The sequence below is a fragment of the Etheostoma spectabile genome, chromosome 18 (assembly GCF_008692095.1).
Source record: "Etheostoma spectabile isolate EspeVRDwgs_2016 chromosome 18, UIUC_Espe_1.0, whole genome shotgun sequence".
NCBI classification, from domain to species: Eukaryota; Metazoa; Chordata; class Actinopteri; order Perciformes; family Percidae; genus Etheostoma; species Etheostoma spectabile.
In genome coordinates, this window is record NC_045750.1 from 14,787,950 (window position 1) to 14,801,023 (window position 13,074).

At 42.1% G+C, this 13,074-nt stretch overlaps 3 protein-coding genes across 16 annotated transcripts in view; 1 reads left to right on the forward strand and 2 right to left on the reverse strand.

The window, feature by feature from the left end:
* itsn2a (intersectin 2a) overlaps positions 1-1,416 on the forward strand; it is a 36,866-nt gene extending 35,450 nt beyond the window's left edge. For 9 of the 11 annotated variants that reach the window (XM_032542487.1, XM_032542489.1, XM_032542488.1 and 6 more), the window contains 3 exons: positions 502-585; positions 688-861; positions 1,199-1,416. In XM_032542487.1, coding sequence (XP_032398378.1) covers positions 502-585; positions 688-861; positions 1,199-1,350 — 410 coding nt within the window. In that variant the 3' untranslated portion in view covers positions 1,351-1,416. The remainder of the gene's footprint in view (positions 1-501; positions 586-687; positions 862-1,198) is intronic. The other 2 variants (XM_032542494.1, XM_032542495.1) reach the window with 1 other exon arrangement.
* A 560-nt stretch (positions 1,417-1,976) lies between these two features.
* On the reverse strand, positions 1,977-5,248 carry fam228a (family with sequence similarity 228 member A). Of its 4 annotated transcripts, none has more exons than XM_032542500.1 (9): positions 5,029-5,248; positions 4,697-4,779; positions 3,766-3,927; positions 3,614-3,691; positions 3,259-3,450; positions 2,972-3,052; positions 2,779-2,866; positions 2,309-2,471; positions 1,977-2,131 (listed from the first exon to the last, which is right to left on the reverse strand). In XM_032542500.1, exons 2-9 carry the CDS (start codon positions 4,775-4,777, stop codon positions 1,993-1,995), a joined length of 984 nt encoding a protein of 327 aa, XP_032398391.1. In that variant the 5' UTR covers positions 4,778-4,779; positions 5,029-5,248; the 3' UTR covers positions 1,977-1,992. The 4 variants fall into 4 exon arrangements, with proteins under 4 accessions (XP_032398391.1, XP_032398393.1, XP_032398390.1 ...); XM_032542502.1 differs by having other exon boundaries at positions 3,259-3,453; positions 3,766-3,958; positions 5,029-5,247; XM_032542499.1 differs by having other exon boundaries at positions 3,259-3,453; positions 5,029-5,246.
* Positions 5,249-8,524: 3,276 nt separating this feature from the next.
* gnpat2 (glyceronephosphate O-acyltransferase 2) overlaps positions 8,525-13,074 on the reverse strand; it is a 10,048-nt gene continuing 5,498 nt past the window's right edge. The window contains exons 9-16 of the mRNA XM_032542503.1: positions 12,769-13,010; positions 11,984-12,241; positions 11,803-11,882; positions 11,003-11,143; positions 9,377-9,476; positions 9,187-9,280; positions 9,021-9,082; positions 8,525-8,894 (exon numbers count right to left, since the gene is read on the reverse strand). Coding sequence (XP_032398394.1) covers positions 8,842-8,894; positions 9,021-9,082; positions 9,187-9,280; positions 9,377-9,476; positions 11,003-11,143; positions 11,803-11,882; positions 11,984-12,241; positions 12,769-13,010 — 1,030 coding nt within the window. The 3' untranslated portion in view covers positions 8,525-8,841. The remainder of the gene's footprint in view (positions 8,895-9,020; positions 9,083-9,186; positions 9,281-9,376; positions 9,477-11,002; positions 11,144-11,802; positions 11,883-11,983; positions 12,242-12,768; positions 13,011-13,074) is intronic.

Consider the following 13,074-nt stretch of genomic DNA (forward strand, 5'->3'; position numbering starts at 1 on the left):
TGTGTGTGTGTGTGTGTGTGTGTGTGTGTGTGTGTGTGAGAACCCTCCTCCAAATAAATCATAATATAGTACTGAGTTGGTTTCATTATTCTTTCTAGTAGAATAGCCATCAATATGCACATAAGAAGTAGAATTTATGGCAAACATAGGACAATTATGAATATTTAACCTCTCTATATTGGAATAAAGCGATAATAAATAAAAGGCTAAATATTAAATTTAATATGGGCTAACTTTGAGACTTTTAACCTTTTAATCGTTCTGTTGTGATGCAGGCTGAAGTAAATGGAGGGAACATCTGTTGGTTTGGTGTATTTTGAATCAACCTAGCAGACAAACGCTGACATATAAATTTGTTAAAAATTAAAACACCCACCAATGCTCTCCATACCCTCCCTTGAGCAAAACACAAATATCCATAATTCTCCTCCCCAAATAATTTCCCCTTTCTCATAACAGAAGGATATTTTCATCTGTCAAATTTGTCTGTGTTTGTTTCAGCACGTTCTCTAAAGACCAGCGGTATAGGCCGACTGCTGGTAACTGTCACTGAAGCCCAGGAGCTCAAAGCCTGTAAACCCAACGGTAACACAGATCCTGTCACTCTGCCCTCTAGCTATCAATTCAGTAAAGTATCATTCACATAATCAATGTCCGGTTAATTAAAAAAACATAATTTCTCTCCAGGTAAGAGTAATCCCTACTGTGAGCTGACGATGGGGGCTCAGTGCTACACCTCCCGACCGATCAGCGACACTCTGAACCCAAAGTGGAACTTCAACTGCCAGTTCTTCATCAAAGACCTCTACCAGGACGTGCTGTGTATTACTGTGTTTGAGAAAGACCAGTTCTCCCCGGATGGTGAGCGGACAAGGGACACACACAGCACAGAGGTGCTCACATTAACACAATGGCATGTTAGGCTTTTGTCCAGTTGGTCCTGTCTGTACAGAATGAAGGGAACACAGCTTCTGATGTCTTCTTTTGGCTGATAATTAGACATTCCTCTTTCCATAATTGTTTGCTTTATGCTGCTGTACCTTTTTCTGTCTTATGTTATGACCGAAAAAATCCTCAGCCTTCATTTCCAATATCAAACAGGCTACTAAGATTTAAAATCCCTATGAAGAAGTGTGTTTCTTTGTCTCGGTCATTCATTTTAACAGCTTTACTAGATGACTGTTTTCTGTCTGTTCAGATTTCCTGGGTCGTACTGAAGTTCCCGTGGCAACTATAAACAAACAGATGGAAAGCAAGGGTGCCGCAAATCGACGCCTACTGCTGCATGAGGTTTCTACTGGAGAGGTTTGGGTCAAACTAGACCTGCAGCTTTACGAGCCGACCAAATGAGAACAACAAACATCCAAAACACACGCACCACTTAATGTTATAGTAATGAAGAGAATACATTTTGCATAAGCATAAACAAGCACACAAACACACACACACACATAAAAGTGCCTGTTTGTAGCAGTGCAAGGGTGGCCTTGAAAAACTCTCACTTTTACCGTCACTGCCTTATTCTGCCCTGAGCCACCCACACCCGTTGAAGTGACCTTTAACAGAAAGGGCACTTGCCAAAAATGGCGAATGATGCACAGATGAAGTCATAATGTATTGTGGATAAAGGTGTTCTTGTTGCCAACAATCCAGCTAAAATGTGAACATAATGGGCACAGTTAGATTTTTGTAATACTCATATATTTACACAATTTTACTCTTGTCTCTTACAACTTGTCTGAATTCGTTAATATGAAGACATACACCATGTTATACATACACCTGCACATTGCCACACGTTATGCTGTCATTTCAAATGTTGCACACTACTGTACAATATGTCAAAGGTCAACCCTAAGTGTGCCTTAAAATCCTGAACATGGCTAGAATAAAATGTACACACAGTAAACGTTTTTTCTTTGTTGTGTCCCTGGGAAAACTGTGAGGTAGTTTGAATGGAACAGAAGTGACGATTCACGGATAATGTGGATTTTATTTGGATGTAGGCGAGGACTGAAGTTGTTGTACACTTGCTGCTTGTTGCCGACATCTGGAGAACCAGCAGCCGGTCTGATGGCACATACCATTTGGTGTGACAAATGTACGGAGGCGGCATGGTATGGTGTTGATTCTGGATGAGACACATTTGCATGACTATTACCTCTCACGTTATCTTAACTGAATAGCTAAGCTGAGATTCTTAAGTGGCATTGTGCTGCAGCTGTAACACATAGTCTCTGCGGTTCTTGCAGTATTATAGAAAATATGCTATAAAATTAACACTTTTCATAAAAGTGTATATTTGTACCTGCTGGACTTCCTTCCTTCAGTCTCATCCACCACTGGAGTTTTTCTGGATGCAGTGACCGGATGATTAGATGAGGCGTGTAGCGGCATGTTGGCCTGAGACGTCACAGACTCACTAAGAGGGCGATCACTCTGAGGCTGCTTCTCTACTTGTCTTTGACATCCTAAAATGGAAGGATAAATTGGTTAGCTAACATTAACCACCATTAGCTACTGGTCCTACCCGACCAAGTAAGGCAGTACTAGCAAAACCGCTGAGTGTATTGAGTTGAGCAAGGTTTTTTTTTTTTTTGCTTGTGAATACAGGTTTTCATTTATAACAGGAAGAATGTGTTCGGAAGTTATATAGTCTCACTTTTTTCCACCAAACTAAAAGGAAATGACACTGAAAAATATCTCTCCACACTTAAAGAAAAGCATTCATTCAAGTCTTAAATGTACTTTTGCTTGAATAATGACAGTACCAGATACCTTCTTCACAAGAGCGGGCTGTTCTCTTCTCCTTCAGTCTTTCATGTAACTGAAGGTACAATGGGTCCTTTACGTCGGCTGTTCTGAGCTAGTGAAAAAGCAGTGACTATATTATCAGCGACAGACACATTTGGAATACTGAAATGGGTCCAACTTTAAGTTAAGTGAAATATTTAAATCACAAAAAAATTACCTTTATGTAGTGTGGCTTTTTATTGTGGAGAAGAAATGGATTGTATTCCCTTAGATCATAGCTTTCTAGAAGCACAACGCCCTGAAGAGTAAAGCAATTACAGCAGTTGTATAGTTACACATCTCTTGTGTGAGTTTTGTCTGTTGTAGTGAAAAACTAAGCACAAAAGACTCATATTTGTGTGAAGTCTGATGCAGGACTATAAAGCATCACAGTCTTCAACAAGACAAAAGCGGTTGCCATTCCAAAGCAAATACAAGCAGACTGAACGGTGAGATTAGTATCACCTTGGTATTGCATTGATGGAGGTATTGACGGTATAAACTCAGGTGCCTCTTGACCGCCACAGGACTGCAGCTGGACACATGTTTCTCCACTCTCCTCTGGAGGGGAAACCACACACGCTCGGTCCAGCGCTTGTGCAGCAGCTCCCTCCTCCTTAGCTCTGTTATGTCCCGTTGACTCAGAAACCTCTCCAGCTCCTCAATGAAGACACATTTCAACCAACATTTCAGTTACAGATTCAAAGCCTTTTTCGTAACGCAATAGAGAGTAAACATTGTTAAAAAAAGCTACATTTTTTGAACTGCCAATTAAAGACACTGGAAAGTCACACAAGTTAGTAAATGTCCAGCATCTTACCTTCATAAAGCCATTTTCTGTATCCAGTATTGCTTGAATTGTTGCTTTCACCTGTTGATTATCATCCTCCATCTTTGCCTAAATAAGGGCACATGCGGTAAGGAAATCCACCTCATCCTTTTGAGCAGGTTTGATTTGGTTGAGTGCATTACCTGCAGTCGTCTGAGGGAGGTGTGAGAGAGCCGGTGCTGTGTGGCTCCCGGCTGTGGCCCAGAGGGTGAGGACTCGTCCTTTTTCTCTGCTCTTACACATTTACTGGTGCTCCTCGTCCTCTTGCTCGGCTGAGACGGGCTCTTCCCAATATCCATGCACTCCTGAAATCCCAATAGGGTCAAATAAGGAACACTGCAATTTGCAGTGCACACTTACATTTTAAATCCCATTGCAAACAGAAGAAAATACATGTCTGGTTACATTACAGCAAATATACAGACAAAATTAAACTTCAGAGCTTCATGCGGACTTCAAACTCAAACAATTCCAGCTCGAGTTCACAGACAGACCACCAGACACAATCACGTAGGTGAACAGAAGGCAACAGAGGCCAGCTCAACAGGCACTGACAGATCATGTCACTACCCGGAAACCTGAGCTGCATCTCTCTCTAACACAAACACACATGGTGGGACATGTCAGTGCACTATGCAGGAGGTTTTTTTTTTATACATGATTTAGCATCAGTACAAAGATGACAGCTTCCTTCGTTTCTATGCTTTTTGTTGTGTTAATACCAGTATCTTTGAATTTTGGATGCTGGGCTGGTTTGTTCACCTGCACGTCATCTGATCCCTCACCAGGCACTGTTTCCCGTATTGTCCTGAGTTAAGAGAGGGTAACAGTGGCTACCGTATCTGTCTGTCAATAACCTGAAACCTCTCCATTCATCTTTCCAAAGACACTGAGATTCCAGCATTGTACATGCACACATGACACTGTACAGACAGAGGAGAAAGAGGGGCGGCCAGGCATTCACACAAGCATTGTACCCCCTGCCTGGGCTGGCCAGGCTACACATACCAGTGATACATTATTAGTAAGCAATTATGTTTGTTTGTTTGTTTGTTTATATGTTTTTTTTTTTACCTCTGATTTGATCAGGCTGACATGAAATGGGGAGTGGAAGGTGATCACACCACTGGCAGTGCTGTTCTTCTTGGAGCTCATCCCTAAATCATGAGAAAATATTGGAGCCATCAAAGATCATTTGCCTAATATAGGCTATATCCCATTAAATGGCTACTGACCCCAACAAACCTGAATCTACAGTTAGTAGTCTTAAGTGCTAGCTACATGCTACAATACATTGTATCGCTCAAGCAGTAAGCTAGTTAAATTGAATATGAATAACATTATATTACATTGTATGTTTTAATTTCGAACTTAACAGCCACCATAGTAACGTTGTGGTTTCTTACCTTCGTTTACTTGAGGACGTTTGTGTTATAAATCCGAGAAAAAATTGCCAAAATGAAGTAAACCTCCTTTGGTATTGGGTCGGCTCATTAAGCACAGGTTGTCCTGCCGTCTGAAGGTTTCCCGTTGCCAGGACGACGGCTCACAAGAGCAAAGTCGAACGCGGCGTTCAGCGCGAGACGACTTCAGGTCACCAACACGTCCTCAGTTTAGGGTGGCGTTCCCTGAGATCTCAGTCCTGCATGATATAGAATTCCTATTTGAGTGAAAACAGTGGAAGTTGGCTGACAGTTAAGCAGTCTGGAGCATAGAAATAGAATGAATCTCATTCAATGTCTGCAATACTTTCATCAGCATCGTATAGTTACCTCCTTCAGTGATATAACGTAACACTTGTGTTAACCCCGGGTCAAAAACGGACAAAAATAATTGACATTTTCGTCCTTTTTTCAGACTTTTTTTTAGTTTTCACTAACACCACCTTACTACCACTAGTTTTACAGTAGCCTACTTTTTGGAAGTCATGGTCAATAACCCTCATTTATATAGAATTATACCTAATATTTGACTTTAAAAAAACAGAATTTATGAATTATTTTGACTAAAAGTTAAGATCGGAGGAACGTAGGCTACTGAGTTTCGTCAGGAATGAAAGTGATCAATTGTATTGGCAAAAATTGTTGTATGGAATCCAATCCATTTCTGTGGTAATTTGGTTAAAAAGAAACCCATATTTCAGATATGGACATTTTTTTAATGGGGTCAAATTTGACCCGAGCACAACAGGAGGGTTAACATATTTTTATTTAGGCATTAGTAACAGTAGTAGTATAGCCTATATAGCCTATTAGTTGTTTACAAAGTGCAGAGATTTATGTCAAGATGTTTCCAATTAACATACAGTCATCCCCTCTCTATATAACTCCCATATTATTATTATTTTTTTTTTTAGAATTTTAGATTTGTTTCTTCTTTAAAACGACATTATATATTTCAGGCAAAGGGATTGTTCCCAATTTGTCTGCCACTCACGTGTGTCTGGAGTTTATCCAGCCTAGTAGTAAACCCATGATATAGGCTATTTGTACACACTGGTATCCTCTTTTTTGCCATTAGAAATAACTAATTCTGTATAAAGCATGTGTTCTGTGAGAGAGTCATCGGGCCCTGGTTGACATTCAATCAATAACATTAAAAATAGAATGGGAGTAAGGAAGAGATTCACACGTGATATGATATAGGCTAAGACTATGCATGAACTAATGCTTGTTTTTGATTATTTATAATAGGTTACTATTGAAATGCTTGAAATAATCTGTTAAATCCTTGGTTCCGACTAGTTAATATGAGTGTCCATTCTGCGAGACACTGTAAGGGCCAGTAGGTTACACAGTTGTAGTCTGTTTGTCCTAATGCGCTTGTTGACAGCTCAGAGGCGCTTCCAACGCCCAGACACCTGCGGAGAAGACGAATACTTAATGTTGCGGCATTATGCGTAAAGGCAGGCCAGGGCTTGGCCAGATCACAACTTTGGGGTTTTCACTACTTTCTTTCTTTTCGTTGGCGAGCCCGGGCCAGGGGGGGAGACCACATGGATTGGTGGACTTGGTTGGCAGCGATCATTGCCTTGCTCTGGATTTTCTGCTTTATAGACGGTAAGAGAAAATGTAGTTGGTGGGGATTTATGGACCTTATAGCGGAACAGCTGTCATAAATTCAAAGCATAGGAAATTAGACAACTTCTCTCCCTGCATTAAATATGAAGTAGCCTATAGGCTGAAGCGTAACGATATTTTTCTGAAGTATCTTCCTTTGAGGTTTTGTTGAATTGATCCGTTTCCCAAAACCTTGCAAGACGTGCATAATGCATAGGACATCAGAGATGAGGCAATCACGACATTATTTTCATTTTACACACCTTACCCAAATTGACCTTGATTGGAATGAACGCAGGTGGAGCAGTGCATGCCACCTACTACAACTTTTAGTAGTAGTGTATAGTAGTATAGCTACTCATATTCTATAAAGCCTGCAATATGAGTCACAAACTATTTTTTGTGATCTACATTTAAAACATTCAGAAAGTTTTCTTTGGCATTTTAAAACTATAGGCTAGCATTATACTATAGGCATAATATTACCATGCGTATGCTTGGCCTACTTGTTCCAATAGGCCTACATGCTTGGGACAAATGTGAAACTGCAGTAGAAGGATATTTAAGGCTCTATTGCCGAATAACGGATTTATGATATTTGTCAGAGAATGGGTCCCATTAGTCCCCCCCCCCCAGCGCTTTGCGTGCTCAGGTGATAGCCGCTGCCCACATGGCTGGTGAACACCTTAATCCAGTGGCAGACGCTGTTTGTAATGGTTGCTGACATTAGCCAGGGTGTTAAATTAGACTCCAGCTGACCCCATCACCCTCTTATCTCCAGGCAACGCCGTGCTTGAGCTGCGGCTGCTCTTCCATGCTCTGACCAAAGCTGCATGTCACCTGTACCTGGCTCTTCTCCCGCTGCGCCGGGCCGCCACCCACTTCGCCGACTGCGCGAGATACCTCATCAACCATGCCCAAACCCCCTCGATCCAAGGCGGCTTCCTCCACCAAGGCCAGCCCCTGGCCAGGAAAGGCACGCTGCACTTCCTGGAGGGCATGTGTGTGGTGTGTGAGACGGTGCCCAACATGATGGGCGCTGCGCTCAGCGTGGGCGCCGCCTTCTGCCACATGCTCCAGGGAGGTTTCTACGTGCTGGCGGCCACGCTGCGCACCATCCAGGCCAACCTCTTCTCTCAAATGAACGGCGAGAAGGATAGGTGGGACAAAGAGCGCCACAGAGCTAAAGAGGGCGAGAAAAAGCTAAATTCTAAAGTGGTGGAATACATCTCGGTGTTTTGTCAAGACCCAGTCAGCGCTTTACGCATCAAAGTTGACGTACCACCTGTGTATAGATAACTTGTATCCATGTTACACGATATACTGGTTAAATGGCACATAAGAGGCCTTCTTCTAACTGCTGACGGGTTAGGCGCATGCAGTGTGCTGATTGGTTTTGCAGAGATGACAGAAGGTTGAACTTTGACCTCTGGTTTTTACTCACAGTTGAGGGAATAGTACAAACACAAATTATATTGAACATCAAGAATCTATGGTGCATTTTGTTACATTTGTTTTACATTCATTGAGATGTAAAGAAGTTAAAATAAATGTCTCAAACAACATTTTTCATGGGTTATGTTATTTCATAATAATATGTAATTGATGTTTATTGGTACATTAATATATGTACAATCAAGTGTCACAAATCAGTGTTTACAATATAATTGCACTTACTTTGCCAGCAATCAAATTTTTTGAGTATTTTATTGTTCATTAGACATGCCAGCCTTGTCAATCAGCAATATATCTACATTACAAATGCATCCTAACACAGTGCAACTGATTAAAATACAGGTACAGTTCAGTATCTGATTGATAATTGATCCACAGGCATCACTAGTGCATCAGTCATACGTACGCCTTCTTTAATCGACTAATTCTGATTATAGATATCAAACAAAATCCGCAATACTGCCGCCCTTGGGTCACAATATCAGGTCTTTGTAGCTTTATCTCAGTCCTGTCGGAGATGAGAACAGGGACAGACGCCAGGTTAATTCTGGCCACTGGCATCCAGGATATTATGTATTATGTCTGAGTTATGGTGCCACAATTCTCCCGACAGCTGCATAAAGGCACGTAGGGCAGTGGAAAGGGTTAAGTTGACGTTAAATGGACTATGAGATGATACTGAAGACGGATCTCGTCCAATGGAGGTTAAAGTTTTGCATCAGGTGTAGTGTGGAGCATCTGGGGAGAGATTTTCCCAGCTACAGTGAGAGAGGAAAAGAAAAAAAAAAAGGTTGTGGTAAACACAAACCAAATCTTAAACACATGGTGAGGACATTTAAGTCAATGTAATGTTAATCAGCTGGATTTGAAGTAAGCTGACTCACAAAGTATGTCTTCGATTCTTGTGACAGCTGCTTTGTTCACTCTGTATTCATTCTGCTCGGACCTGTGGTGAGAACTTTGGCATCAGAAACACAGACAGCTTCTCAGCCACCTCAGAAAATGAGCTTAAAACCAAACAGATATGCAGGGGCTAATCTCGTTACTCACTCCCTCAACTTTGTCACCGTCTCCAGTCTCTGCAGGGCCAACAAAACGTTCTTCTGCGTGTCGGACGACAGGGCTTCGTAGGTGTGAAGCTCACCTGAAACACAGACATCATGATGAGGAACGATTTTCCGACAAGAGTTGAACAGCTGGAGGTGGATTCTAGAGGTGTGAGGTCACTTTCTGTTTTCACCTGAGAGGATGAGCTTTGTAGCCAGGTTTCTCACAGCGGGAAGGAGCTGTTTCTCAGTGAACACGTTTACTCCGTCTTCACAGAGGTACCTGAACATCACCTGGACATAAAAAAACACTTGATCATACAGAAAGACCCTATTTTTATAATTTAAAACCCAACATTGGAAGAATAGTTAGAGCCTTAAATAGTACGTTTTCCCGCACTGTCAGCTATAGTGAAGATTGAAAAGGTTGTGTGGAAACATCAAATCTGCGACTGCGAGACTTTTACTTCCAGCATCACGGCATGTTATAGAAATGTGATGTCACAGGTGTGACCTAACAGCCCCAACAGCATCTTTCAGTAACAGAGGGGGAGTGTCTCTAAGCACACAACTACACTATACAGATGGGTTATGATATGTTAATTTAACCTTTCATGAAACATACACATTGTGCACATCTTATTTAAAAAGCACTGGGAAGGAAAACAATCTAGCATCTCTTTTATCCTTCTTCTTCTCTTTATATCATAATTTATATAAGAATGTTTTTTTTTCTAATAATGTACAGCTCATTTTACTCAAACAACTGCTTAAAACTAAACTCTAATTACAATAACTCTTACAACTTTGTCTCTACTTGCTTTATAATTAATACACTCAAATATGGATTTCCAGCCCTGTAAAATAAAGTGCTTTTGGGGGGTGGGGGTGGGGGTGGGGGGGCAATAGGAATGAAAGGGGTGAAATAAAGAGATTTGATGACTGATGGGATCTGGGCAGTGGGCAAATGTTTAACACTGTTTCCTGAGTGAAACCCTCCACGCAGTACAATACACTGGAACATTGCTTGTCTTATCTGTGTTGCTCTCCTTCCTGTTTTACTGGATCAGATGTATGGAATGCATTGTTCTTGGAGTTATACTGACATAAAGGAAAATAACTATCATTGATATGAATTAATTATTGTTTTATTAGTGACAATTAGCCTAATGTTTTATGTTTGTCATGTTTCAAGCTTTAGTCTCCACCATGAGGAATTCTAAGTAATGACAACAACGCTGTCGGCGCGTCCACATGATGCAAGCCTTCCGTGATCGCGCACCACCCCCACCCCTCCTCCACGCAGTTGCTAGTAGCCAAGGAGGACACAGTGGATTAAGAAAAACATGATGGACTCTTCAGATGAGTAAATAATCTTCATTTGATTTTCTGCCCGTGAAAGTCGCTGGACGACACCAGTTTCTGAACAAAGCCATACTGAGAAATACACAGAGAGATGTGTGGAGCTGATAGTCTTAATTAGGTATGTAGCAACCCATTTGGCAATGGCTTGAATGTAACGGATGTTCATTAATATCAAAATGTTACACACTAAAGCTTAGACTTGACTTAATGCTTAATTTGTTTTTAGTATTTTTTATTAACGACTACTAATGTAAACTTGAATTGTCTACCGCACCAACTTACTGCTCTGTGTTAATACAACTAATTCGTTTAGTTACTAATACAACTTGTGTAAAAATTTTAAACGGTGTAAGGGGTTTCCAAACAAAATTCTAGGAAAGTCAACTAATACAGCCCTGTCTGCAACATGTGCATGGTGCGTCATCTCGATCAGTGGAGGTAACATTTAAAAGGACCTGGTAAGAGTGTATGAAGGGTTGTAGGAGGGCCTGCAGGAAGGATAACACCTCCAGCCCTGCGTCGGACACTGTCACTTCCAGTTCACTGACGTCGACTGCTCCACATTTGTTCAGGAGGAAGCAGGCCTCCTCAAAGTCCTGATTAATGAAAAGACAGATATCAACAGGCACGCAATATTTACACACAATATCAATAACATGCCAACAATATTTCTGAACTTTAAGACTTAAAACTTTCTGGATCACCAATGAACAATACGCTAACGCGTAGGTAGTGTCTCTTTGCCAGACCTCCCTTCACAGTGCTGCGGAGGAGTGTCTGGCAAGTCCACACAGCATTCCGGGATGGGAGAAAAATGTGATCTGGTTTATTGACATTTCTTTAAACCAATCACAATCGTCTCTGCAAAAAAGCCTCGGGAAGGAACTGGTTGGTGGAACACGTGTACGTTCAAAAGTAGTTTTAGTCGTGCAACAGAAAACTCAGATTGGACAGGTAGTCTAGCTGTCTGAATTTACCCTGCAGAGATCTGAGAAAAGGTTAACCATAGTCCTCATAAATTCACCGGAGTTTAAAATACCAACACAAGGAAGCCCAAGGCAACAGATATCCGGCCCAAATGAGTGAAATCTGACGGAATTTCCAGAGCAAGAAGTGGAATGTCATGGAAAAGTAAATAACCACAACAGTAAGGAGTGTTCTGGTTTTTGACGTTTTAACAAGACAACAATCCTCTTTGGGATCTTTGTCCTGAGACGCCCGAAGGAAGCTGAGCCCTGAAAGATGAGCTTGTTACCTGAGACGACCTTCCAGGGATGAAGATGAATTCGTTGGAGAAGATGTCCCGGAGGAAACAGAAGAAGGCGGAGAGCTCGTCTGTGAACAGCGGAACGGGGGATCACGATGAAGCAAAAGGAAAACATATTGGAAAATCTCACGGTGCGTTGGTTGAGAAATATATCGTATTTAACCCTCACCTTTCTGTGCGCTCTTTGTGACGCGTATGGCCGTTGCGAGCATGGCGGGACGCACAAAAACGTGCAGAGACTGATTCCTATAGGAAGCCAGCATCAGCACCCCCGCAGCCGTCCTGATCAGATCCAACTCTGGGCTGATTGGATGTTTCCTCGCGGGCTCTTCCTCCCGAACCAGGTAGACACGCCCTGCTTTGAGGTGAACTACGGATTGATGGAGAGTCACGGTGGACGACATCACATGCAGGTCAGGGACTTGTCCTGCAGAAACCATGCATTGCCCAAGGGGAAGTTTGGCGTTAATGAGGGTTGTATTCGCCTTGGAATAGCTTGTGAAGTTTTTGTGTGTGTATTTGTGTATGTGTCTGCATGTGTGTAATTTCACACACACAAACGAGACCTGTAAATGGAGACGGTTCAGTGGGGTTCTCTTAGGATAAGTTACTTAAAGGGCATTAATCCACTGAAGATCTCCTAAGTGAATCGGAACACTTGTGCCAACTCACATTCATCTAATCTGTCTGATCTACCGCAGACCGGGTCAAAGGAGTATTTAGTATGCCGAGGTGAGAGGCGGACAGATCCAGCTCAGTTACCTTTCTGTAATGCAATATACATACGCCACCTACTGGGCATTCAAGGGATGTGAAAAGAAACCTCCTAAAAATGCCTATTGAAAGATGAGCACTTATCTCAACCATGTTTTCAAGCTTGATGCAGCTACATTTGTGGCATATATATAATATTTACAGCAAATATATAAAAATCCATCTATTTTCTCCACCCACCAGGCCAGTTCAGGCGAGCCCCAAAGTCTAGCGCCAGCTTCCTGAGCCAGAGGGTTTTTTCTGTAAACTGGCGCCACAGCAGGCCCTCCTGTGTTAAGACTGTGGTCGGAGCCTGGAGCAACAGGCACGCCATTAGAGACCAAGGGCTGATCAGAGAGCCCTCCTCTTGGATTCGTACCATCAGATTAGCCAGCCCACTCACACAGGCCTGGGTCTCGGCACTGGGCTTCTGGGGAAGATCTCTGTGAATAGATATAAAAGGGAGAAAAGGGACAGGAGTGGGCAGGCAGGAGGGAAAAGGGAAAG

Coding starts and splice junctions, on each gene's coding strand:
- fam228a (XM_032542499.1), bottom strand. CDS start 4,777: ATGAGCTCCAAGAAGAACAGCACTGCCAGTGGTGTGATCACCTTCCAC. Junction 3,692..3,765: donor CCTCCCTCAGACGACTGCAG/GTAATGCACTCA, acceptor GCCCTTATTTAG/GCAAAGATGGAGGATGATAA. Junction 2,132..2,308: donor GAAGGAAGGAAGTCCAGCAG/GTACAAATATAC, acceptor TGTCTCATCCAG/AATCAACACCATACCATGCC.